The sequence below is a fragment of the Myotis brandtii genome, unplaced genomic scaffold (genome assembly GCF_000412655.1).
Source record: "Myotis brandtii unplaced genomic scaffold, ASM41265v1 scaffold1120, whole genome shotgun sequence".
Lineage (NCBI taxonomy): Eukaryota > Metazoa > Chordata > Mammalia > Chiroptera > Vespertilionidae > Myotis > Myotis brandtii.
In genome coordinates, this window is record NW_005353839.1 from 544,192 (window position 1) to 555,138 (window position 10,947).

Consider the following 10,947-nt stretch of genomic DNA (forward strand, 5'->3'; position numbering starts at 1 on the left):
AGTCCTTAGAGCCCTTACCATCCACACTCTTCACTTTCCTTCCCACCCATCCATCCTCTCTACTTTTCACAGTGTTTTGCACTTGATTATGTATCCCTTACTCTCTTCTCTTCATCCCATCACCCCCTAATATCTGGTGAGGGAGGTTGGTGGGAAGTGGGAAGAGGGGCAGAAGTGGAGGAAGAATAGGAAGGATGTTACCTCTTCTGTTACTTTAAAAAAAAGTTGTTTGGTGGCAGCAATCTCCCTGTCCCTATCACTGTTAGAAGCCTAATTTTATATCTATTATAAATATATTAAAAAGCAAGTCAAATCTGAATGTATCATGTTAACATTATTGTTCAAGCTGAAATACCTACCTATTCTCTGTGATGGCAATAAAGGGGCTTACAGGAGAGAGTGATGGAGAGTAATGGTGTGGAGGGGGTAGCCTACTCTTGTTTGGCCATTAGAGATTGGGGCTAACCCCTTGGGTTGTGAGAGGCTCAAGAATGGAAGGATTCTCCATTTTCCCGTTCCCTGCTTCCATTGTTTCGGGGTTGGGGAAACAGGACATTGCTTTCAGCTCTTTGCCTCAGGTCTCCTACCTCTCTTGTCGGGGGTTCCCAGGATGGCTCTTCTAACCAGAGACTGGCTCATCCTTAAAACTTGACTGAACTTTGATTTCAGAAAAGGTCCTGCCACTGCAGACGGTCTCTCCTAGGATCGTGTGTGACAGAAGACACTCTTCGCTTTAGCTGTTGTTGCCTTTTTTTTTTTTTTTTTAGCTGCTTGATTCTTTATACCATCAATCCCCACAACAGCAATCTTCCTAATACTGGAAGAATATATATAGGATAAGACCGCCTGGGCTTTCCTTTATACCTTATCCCCATCTTATCTTGGGCGTGAGGGACAGGCCATTCATCTAAGGATTGATTAAGGTGGCTGGACCTTGGACACCTTTCTTCTCACTGGTCACTGAATATGAAAGTCCCAGTTGAATTCTTGCCCTTAAATGCTTTTGCTGCTATTTCTTTGCACCCTCAACCAGGAATTCTGCATCCTGCGGCAGTCACATTCTATTAGAACAGGCTAGGAACGAAGGGAAGAGGAAAAGGGTGGAATTCCCGACACTCCTTCCTTCTGCCCCGTTTCCTAGCGGCTCTTCTTTCGGAGGTTGGGACTATGTGCTGACAGTGATCTGTGCTCCTGTTGCTAATGGGTGAGGTGATGGAGTGGGCACAAAACCATGCGCTCGGAATTGGTTGTATATTTTCTCTTGGTAAAGCCCCCCGCCCCGGACTGCTCTCTGTGTGGTAGTGGGCCATTCACTTGTGATGGGCTATTTTTGCTCCTTCCAATATAGGTACCTGGCCCTGCCCTTATTACACTTTAGGAAATCTAATCTGGAATATCCATGTTTTCAGTGCTTGGGCTCCCAACTGGAGACTGTTGTAGGTGGAATAGGCCCCATAGCTCAGTGATACCTAGGAGATGGGGCAGGGGAGATACTGTTAGGGGTGTTTTCCTGGCCTGTTCCAGGCTGCAGTGAGGGATTTGGGGGTAAATACTGCTTTCCCTCCCTTACCAGCCATTCAGAGACTCCAAAATCCTGATCATTCATCTGAGTTCTAGAATCAGTCAGATACAGTTCAGTCAATCACCTTTATTCCAGGGTTAGGACAAGGCCGTGCACACTACACAGAGGAGCACAGGAATGAGCAGTCTCACAGCAATACCCGGGGGGGGGGGGGGGGGGGGGGGGGAACGGGACAGTTAGTCTTTTTAGATGATTTTGCCTTACAGAGCAATTACTAGACTGCTGAAACGACCCTGTCTGCCTTCTCCCTATCTCATCCTCTCCTCTCTTCAAAGGAAGGCTCCTACTCATTCTCATTCATCCTCATTCTCGGTCTCTTGCTCTCATATAATATACCCTTACTGGAAAGACAATTAATTCATGCTCATTTCCCTTTCCCAATTCTACAAGTCTTTCTCTCTCCTTCAGGGAGAAGCCAGACAGGGCTGGGGAACTTGGGAAGGTCCTTTAAGGCAAAACTGGAGTACTCGAGGTGTATGTGTTAAGGCAGGTGTCCGCAGCAGTGGCCAGAGGGGACAGGCAGGCTGGGCTGGGCTAGGAGTGGAAGGTGCTCTCCAACCAGTCTGGCTTCTTCCCTCTTCCAACAGCCACCCCTCCCATTCAAGTTTTGCTCCCACATCCTAGAAGCTCCTAACATAAACTTTCTCTAGTCTCTTGAGATTACATGTGAATTTAAAGTTAAAAAATAAGTTTTGTTCTGACTATGTAGGAATTTGACTCTGCCACTCCCTTCATTGTGGCATTCGCCTCCCACCCCCACTCTGGCCTAGACAATAAGTTAATGCTAGACACCACAAGAAAGGGCAGACATGGCAGTGTGGGTTTAATATACATATATGTAGAATATATATGTACACACAGTTAGCACGGTCAGGGTGGGGAGGGGCAGGCAGGAGGCCGGGGTCACTGTACTTGTAGTGATTTAGAGAGGAGGCGTTCACAAGCCCAAGGCGCCAGGATGCGGGAGAGGGGTTCCCAAGTCCCTTCCTGGGTTGAATTGGGGGTCAGTGCAAGGAAAACACTGTCATTAACTCCTTCCCTTACTTCGGGCTTGGGGTGTTCTAGACCAGGGAAAGGGAAAGTTTCCTACATAACCACTCTGGGACTCTGTAGGTGGGGGCAGAATTGGAGTGAAAACGTAAGAATCTCGTTCCCCAACCTCCCGAGGCTCGGGGTCAGTATGTGCAACAGTCTGAGTAGGAATAAAGGAGGGGAAGGAGCCCCTCAGCCCCGGCTCAGGCTCAGTGGGGCATTCTCCCAGCACAGTCTCTCCAGAGCAGATGGGTGGGGGAACCTAATGCTGGGTGCTCTGCTTTGGGGCTAGGAAAGGATCCATGGTCCTGTCATTCGATCCTGGCTCATACCCATCTGAGGGGAGCACAACGGGACCTGCTGGTACCGAGGCCCCTCAACCTGAGGAATAGCTGGACTCCACAGCCAGTCCAGCGTGGGGTAAAACCGAACTCTGAACTCGGGCTTTTCTTTGCCCCTCCCAGGTGGAGGTTGGGTAGCCTCTTCACCTTCCCTCCCGCCTGCATCTCCTGTGTCTCACTCCCACTTTGGCTCCTCAATGTAGGAACATGCAGGTCCATTTTGCTCTCACGCTTGCGAGAGGTGGTGGGAAAGCGGAGAAAGGGGGAATAGGAGGAATGTGCCCATTTCTATACGCAGTTTCCCGAGAGTGGGAACACTCAGCCCCCCACCCCAGCCTCTGACCCCCAGCCCCTCACAAGGAAGAGGAGCTAGATGAGCTAGACATGTAGACAGACAGCCAGAGCGTGTGCACACACACACACACGCACACAGTAAGGGGGTTAGGACCAGGTTAGTAAGTGGGTAGATTTGTGGGGGTGGGGGGTGCCTTTGCCCCCTCCCCTGGAGGCTGGGGGAAGGGAGTGGTCCTATGAAGGTCCAACCTTCCTCCTCTTCCTCCCCCTTGCTCAGGCTTTCTTCGGTGGAGGAGCCAATTTGATGATCTCTTCCTCAGAAGGCTGCCGGATAATGTCTGGGGGCAAAAAGGGACATGTCCGGGGATGGAATATGGGAGACACCAGGCAGGCCTGTTGAACATCAGCCTTCATGCTCCCAGAGTGCAAGCAACTCCAGGGATCATCCACGGGAGAGGGCACAAGTGCACAGTAAAGGCAAGGCCTCTTCTTACCTTTGTACTTCTTGGCACTGGGGATACGGGTTAGCTTGGTGTCCAGCTCATCCTCCTCAGAGATCTTCAGAACACGGGTTCTGTAGTCAACCACCATAGTGAGTAGGTCAGGTCGGCGAGAGATTTCAAAGATGTGCTCAATGTAGGAGAGGTTGTCTGGAGCAAGGCAGGAAACGGAGGGTTAGAGCTAAGCTGTGTGTGTGTGTGTGTGGCGGGGAGGGGGGTGCGGGTCAGCCTCCCCCATTCTACCAGATCAGGCCTCTGGAACCAAGACTGAGTTGCTCACAGTGGGTATCAGGGGGGCAACAGAAGAGGAGGAGCCACTAAGCCGAGAAAAGAAAGCTAAGGCGCCAAAGAGCAGTACAGATGACTGTTCCCAAGGAGAGCAGAGCATCCATCAGTGATGATTCTAGATCACGGATTTAGAATGAGGGATTTAGGTTCAATACATGTGACGTTGGGGGGGGGGGGGGGGAGAAAAAGAGAAAAATTAACTGGCTTCCAAATACTCCCCACCCACCCTGAGCTGCTTCCACTTTTCCTGCAAGCAAGCTTCAGAAAACATTTCCTGATAGCACAGGTGGGACTGGAGGGTGGGATCTAGACAACCTAGGGCTACTTCTGGGCCCAAGAGAGAAGGCACAGCCATGACCAGAGGAGGATTTCCCTGACCTGGCCAGCTCTAAGGCCTTTCCCCTGGCTCCTCCGCTGACCACTGCGGTAGTAACTGGAACCTCCTTCTCAGCCTCCCTCCGCTACACCGACTCAGATCACTCACCTCACCTATCAAATGCCCTGTCACTCAAGGCCCTTCACAGCACAGCCTTAACTTACCCTCCAGCCACTTCTGCACATACTCTGTGCCCCAGCAAGCAAAGCAGGGCTTCTTGCTTTTCCAAACATACCAGCTACTCTCCCACCTCCTCACGATGGTCCTGGCCTAGCATCCCTCCTCTGGATTCTGCCTTTGAAATCCCACTTGCCTTTCAGGGTTATTTTTATACACCAATTGCTCCCTAAAGCCCCTCCACAGTTGTGGTCTCTGAAGGTGGATAAAACCGCCCAGCTGGTTCGGCTCAGTGGATAGAGCGATGGTTTGTGGACTGAAGGGTCAAGGGCACATGCCTGGGTTGCTGGCTCGAGCCCCGGTAGGGGGTGTGCAGGAGGCAGCCCATGAATGATTCTTTCTCATCATTGATGTTTCTCTCTCCCTCTCCCTTCCTCTCTGAAATCAATTTAAAAAAATATATTTTAAAAAGTGGATAAAATTTTCGAACTTGGGATTTTATTTTGTCACTTTCAACTTATGTTTTAATATTGTATTATATAGAATAGCACTCTCTGAATAATGTTTTTTACCGACAAGGACAAGCTGAAGAATGTAAAGGCCACGGCCCTAGAGCCCCTCCACTCTTGGAGCATTTTAATTCTGTCCTGCCTTGCCGGAGGGGAGCACCCGGTTGTGTATAGGAGCTCGGAGCTCATTTCTATTTGCTGAATGAACTGAGCCCCAGAACAGCTGCTGGCAGGAGGCCTGGGGCCCCGCCCCACCTTTGTCCAGCTTGTTGTGGCTCTCCAGGAAGCTGAACCAGGCGCTGCCCGTGGTGATCTCTTCACTCTTCTCACTGGGGATGTCCTCCTTGCAGGCCGACTTGAGCTGCTCCAGATCTTCCAGGGTGATGTTGTTGGTCAGGTCCTGGAGGAGGGTCCCGTACTCGGCCATGACTGGGGTTGGGAGGAACAACGGGAGGGAGGCTGAGCCTGAAGTGTGGAATCTGGTTTACTCACTGGCACTTCCCACTCCCTCCTCCACCCCACCAGGCAAGTGCCTAGAACATGGAGGCTGGGGAGGGCCAGGGCTGGAAGGAGAAGAGAGGGAGGGGGAGCAGACAGGGAGGTATTTGGAAGCTAGGGACCAGGCTGGAGCCTGGAGAGAGAAGTTACACTGCCTTCCCCCCACCATCTTTTCTCTTCATTTTACCCTTCTAACAGTAACCCTGGCAACAGCTCCCCAGACTGAGGAGGCGGTTACCATGGCAACCTGTTCTGGAGCTTCTCACCAGCTGCCTCCAAGTCCCCCCAGAATCACCTCACCCACCTGCAACCCATAAAAAAACAACAACACACAACAAAACAACTCTAAAACAATGACCACAGGGATGGGCCTACTGTGGCCGAGAGAAGTGAGAAGGGGCTGCAGTTGGCTGGTCTTGTGTTCCAGCTTCCAATTTTCCCCAGAAGCAAAGGGGTCCCTCACTCAACTCCCACCACCCCACGAATGACTCATTTTGGAGGGATGCCTAGTTGCTTGGTCTAATGGTCCCCTGGCCCCTCTGCTCAGCCTTGTATTCAGTCATTAGGGCTCAAGGTGTGGGGGCGGGGAGGGGGAAGCAATGGGCCGCCCCCACCTTTGTGGAGCCCGCTTTCCCCCTTGATTGCTGCTGGTCCTCCATACAGCCATCTCCTAGCCTTTGTGCTGTGCCTTCAGCCCCAGCGCCCAAGAATACCAAGCGGCTAGCTCTGGCCCCCTGCCAGTTCCCAGGCTGCTGGGTGGCGGGGAAGGGGTTTCGATGCATCGCTGGGAGAGTCTGACAGGAAGGGGGCTGCCACTCCTGTTTGCATCAGCATCCTACTGGCACTACCTTCAGCAAGACCTCTCAGAAGGGGCTGGGCCAGGCTAGATCTCCCCCAGGCCTTGCCCCGCCTCTCCTGGAGACCCCTGGGTGGGAGAGAACCTTCAAGGCCCTCCTACTCACTAAGATAGGAACTGCGGCTGAGACAGAAGACGGGTCAGATCTTAGCTTGAACTTTCTGGATTTGATAAAATATGAATCTCTAGTGAGTTTTAAAAGTGCCCCCCCACACACACACACACAGTGAGTATATATTTTATCAGAAAAAGTAAAGCAGCCCTGACTGGTTTGGCTCAGTGGATAAAACGTCGGCCTGCGGACTGAGGGGTCCCAGGTTCGATTCCGGTCAAGGGCATGTACCTTGGTTGCGGGCACATCCCCAGTAGAGTGTGTGTGGGAGGCAGCTGATCGATGTTTCTCTTTCATCGATGTTTCTAACTCTCTATCCCTCTCCCTTCCTCTCTGTAAAAAATCAATAAAATATATTTTAAAAATAAAAGTAAAGCATTTTTAAAAGTAAATTATGTCAAACACTCTGCGGCTAGATCAGAGTGAGACAAGTTGCAAAATGACCTTGTATTTGACAGACTACCCACAAATCACACCAACAATGGGCTGGGAATGTGGCAGGTAAAAGGGGGCTGGTTGACACCCTCTATGTTCCTTAGTTCTGGCCTATATGCAGGGAAACTGAGGCAGAGAGGCATGGCATAGTAAGGGGCATGGAACCAGAAGTTGCCACTCCCAGCCCCCTACTTGGACCAGAACAAGCCTCCCTTGGTGGCAGGCAGTGTGACACAAATACACAATGAGCCAGGCAGCAGGGCCAGCACCACCCCCACAAGAAACAGGCACTTCCAGGCACACTCACTCACACACCCAGGTCCAACCAGACAGAAGGACCCCGCAGTGGCCCTGCCAGGCTGGGCCAGGAACAATGCTCTCTGACTGTCAGCACCAGGAACCGTCTCTGCCTTGAAATGTAGGTCACAGCAGCAGACTGGAGCCCAGCTGCCCCCTCCACTGATAATCCGAGGGCAGAAAAGGGGGGAGGGATGTTAGGGCAAAAGGGATGGTGGGGAGGGAGTAGTCCAGGGATGAGAACAATGATGGAGGCAGGGGTGTGAGGACTGAAAAGGAATGGGCCTGGGAAGGAGGCAGGAAGCCCCAAGAAGACCCTGCCCCAGTGGCAAAGTGGGACAGGGTTTAGGGTCACCTGCCTGGCTTTCACATGGAAGAAGTTTGTAAATAGATCTGGTGGGAACGAGTGTGTGTGTGTGTGTGTGTCTCTCTCTCTCTCTCTCTCTTTCCTGGGAGGAGGTAAGATTTGGGGCTTTGAATCTAAAACAGATTTATAGGGAGGTGGGAGGGAAGGGATTAATGTGTGAGATACTCACCCACATGGGTGGGTAGGAGCTTTCTAAGAGTGAAACAGATACAAAGAGAAGTGGGGTGGCATGTTGAGTGGAGGGGGAAGTGTGTGTGTGCCAGGTTCCACTGCGGATGCCCACCCCTGGGTATGGGCATGTGTTCGGGAGCAGGCAGTGGGTGTGTGGATGTGAGTGTGATCTGTGTGTATGTGACTGAAGCAGCTGAGAGCATATGTAAGGAAGATAACCACAGGCTCACATCCAGAGAAAAGAGGAAGGGGTGAGGGGCCCCACAGAATGGAGGAAGAGCTGGGGTTGGGAGAAAGAACAGGCTGCAAGCGAGGAATCATGGGGGAGGGGGGCAGGGAGCACAGTCCAGGAGAAGGTTGCTGTCTCAGCTCAGCAGTTACCATGGCAACCTCTGTTCTGGGTGCCCCCACCTCAGTTGTCAGGACAATGACACCACTGGATGGGAGGGTGTGTGGGGAGTTGTAAGAACAGACTGACAAAGCAGGAGTAAGGCTCCTTGAGGCGCAGGGAGAGGCAGCTGAGTGGCCTCCCTCCCTGGAGAGATCCCAGCTGAGGCAAGAGCAGGATGGTTTGGGGGTGCAAGGTGGAATCCCCTTACATGGCTCGCAAGTCTCGCTGAAAATTGTCCCTGGGGTGGTGTGGCCATGCTGGGGCTTTGCAGAAGTTTGGCTCCTTCACGCTCCATGTCACTTTCCTCACTGAGTCCCAGAATCCCTGAGGGTCTACGGGGGCTCATGCCCTCCTGGCTCCGAGGAGCCCTCCAGGTCTGGAGCAGGGCAGAGGCTGCCCAGGGAACACCAGACAGCTTGGGCGAGGCCATTCTTGGGACAGGATACCAGGGCAGGAACCAGGAACTGGGAACCGGGAACCGGGGCCAAGCTGCCAGGAAGTCAGCCCCTCCCCTCCCCGATCATTCTGTGCTCTGCTCACACCTTCCTTCCTTCCTTCCTTCCTTCCTTCCTCCCTCCCTCTCCTTCCAAGCTGGCCCCAGGTGGAGCCCTGTCAAAGGTCCGTCCAACTTAGAACACTGAAGCGGAGGGGAAGGGACAAGAATAGTATATACTGACCTTGTAGGGGCCAAGTTGGAAGCATGACAGGTAGGTGCTCCATGGACAGTGGGGAGGAAGGAGCAGGCCTGGGGGGCACCTTAAGAAGCCTAGCAAAATGGGCTCATGGGATGACCACCTGTGGAGGTGGTGGCAGCACCAGGAGCATTTCTGTGCATTCTGCCATTAATTCATGATTCTCCCCTCTCCCGAGCATTTGCTTCCAAATCCTCAATAAATGGAAGAAGCCTGAGGATTGGGAGCTGCCGCCCCTCTCCCTCACATCTGGGGCAGCTGTCTAAGGCCCAGGGGAGGGGCCAGGAGGTCCTGCAGTGGGCAGGGGGGGAGGGCGCGGCTTGTAGGCATCCGTCTGTCAGTCCTGGGGTGGGTGGGGGGAGAGGAGAGGCAGAGAGGTGGAGAGAGTGCAGGCTTCCTATTTTAAATTTTATCTGGCCCCCAAATTCCAGCAGTTCTGTAGTTCATCCCTAATTATTTCACTAATATACTCTTACTCAACTGACTTCTTCCCTTAGCTTCCATTCAGCCTGTGTGTGTGTGTGTGTGTGTGGTGGAGGGGGGTATCTCTATTCCTGTAATGGAAAATAGGGCTCGAAGACTCCAGAGCCAGCCTGGGAGTGACAGGGGCAGGACACCTGGTCTCTCGATGTCCAGTTCAAGCAGCAAAATGGGTCGCCCCTGGGCACAGGGACAGTGTGAAGCCCTTGGCCCTCAGTCTAAGAGGAGAAAGACCAGCCGGAGATGAGGAGCTACTTGGCATTGGACCAGGCAGGGCAGCGCAGGGCCACCTGGCAGTGAGGAGGGGTGAGGCGTGTGCCCCACTCCCCTCATCTGGTTGTCTCTTCCTTGTCCATTCCCTCTCCCTGACCCCTCCGTCTCTTCCCCTTTCCCTTCAATGGGCTTCCATCCCATCCCACTCGGTGGTGGCCATGCATGCGTAGGACTCCCGGGCTCTGTGGCTCAGCAGCCCCATCTGCACACGCAGAGCTACTACTCTGTTAGGAAGGAGTAGCTTCCCTGCTGCGGAGACAGTCAGGCTGGTGGGGAGGAGCCCGGGTGGGTTGGCTGCACACACATTGATGATGCCCCCCATGGCGCCGGGTGGCAGAGAGAGAGGATGGCAGGGCAGGCGGGGCTGTGGCTCTCCTTCGTGCCTGACCTGACGATGCCTGCACACACGATGGGCACAGGTGTCAGGGAGTGAGGGAGCAGGCAAGCGGGGCTGTCAGCAGCCTAGGGCATATCTGGCAATTTCCCCCACGCAATGTTTAACCACAAAGGGAAGAGCAATTAAAGCTAATCGCTCCCACAGCCTGGGGGCCAGGCAGCTCGTAGGGCCACAAAACACGGATTCAGCACGTTTGCCCAACTCCCTGTGGTCTCACTGCTTCCCTCCTCCCCAGGTTCAGAGCCCCTGTCCTCGCCACCCCTGCACTCTTCCGTCCATAAGGACCAGCTCTGTGGCTCACTTCCTCCCTCCCAGCTCCCTGGCTGCATCTCCGTCCCTCTCACACACATTCCCTTCATTCTCTCTCTCTGACTTGGGCTCCATCCTTGGCTGACTCACTCATTCTTTCATTTTCTCCCTCTCCCTTGCTCCCACCCCTCCTCCATCCCTTGGCCATTCTGGTGCCCCAAACCCAGCCATTCTCAGAACCCTGGGTTCTAAGGGTAACCAGCAGAAGTGGCCACCAGCACCCCTACTCCCCTACTCACCAGCTTCGGAGCACCAGGCTCGCTGGCCCTCAGCTGCTGTCTCCCTGTCCTGGAGTCAAAATGCCCCCCTTTTCCCAGTTCCGAAGAGGGGCAACCTGAAGCCCAGGGAGAAGACGCCCGGAAGATGAGGGTGGACGCGGGGACAGGCCCCCCACTGCGCGGTGATGCTCCCCCGGGAGACTGGAGAGCCGGCGAGGTGGGGGTGGGGGTGGGTGTGTAGCGCAGGGACGCGTGTGACCCGCCGCGCGGGCGTGTAGGAGTCACATGGGTGTGTGTCACCGCGTGTGTGGCGGGTCCCTGGGAGGTGTGTGTGTGATGGGGTAGGTGACTGTGTGAAATTAATCAGGGTTCCACGTTAGCTACATTCACTCCTCTACACCCCCAGGCCCGC

The 10,947-nt window shown here is 53.7% G+C and overlaps 1 protein-coding gene across 2 annotated transcripts; it reads right to left on the reverse strand.

The window, feature by feature from the left end:
• Positions 1 to 1,628: 1,628 nt before the first annotated feature.
• Positions 1,629 to 10,731, reverse strand: PEA15 (phosphoprotein enriched in astrocytes 15). 2 transcript variants are annotated; one of them, XM_005857767.2, is made up of 4 exons: positions 10,557 to 10,731; positions 5,295 to 5,468; positions 3,744 to 3,899; positions 1,629 to 3,587 (listed from the first exon to the last, which is right to left on the reverse strand). In XM_005857767.2, exons 2-4 carry the CDS (start codon positions 5,464 to 5,466, stop codon positions 3,523 to 3,525), a joined length of 393 nt encoding a protein of 130 aa, XP_005857829.1. In that variant the 5' UTR covers positions 5,467 to 5,468; positions 10,557 to 10,731; the 3' UTR covers positions 1,629 to 3,522. The 2 variants fall into 2 exon arrangements, with proteins under 2 accessions (XP_005857829.1, XP_014402966.1); XM_014547480.1 differs by lacking the exon at positions 10,557 to 10,731 and having other exon boundaries at positions 5,295 to 5,469.
• Between the last annotated feature and the right edge of the window lie 216 nt (positions 10,732 to 10,947).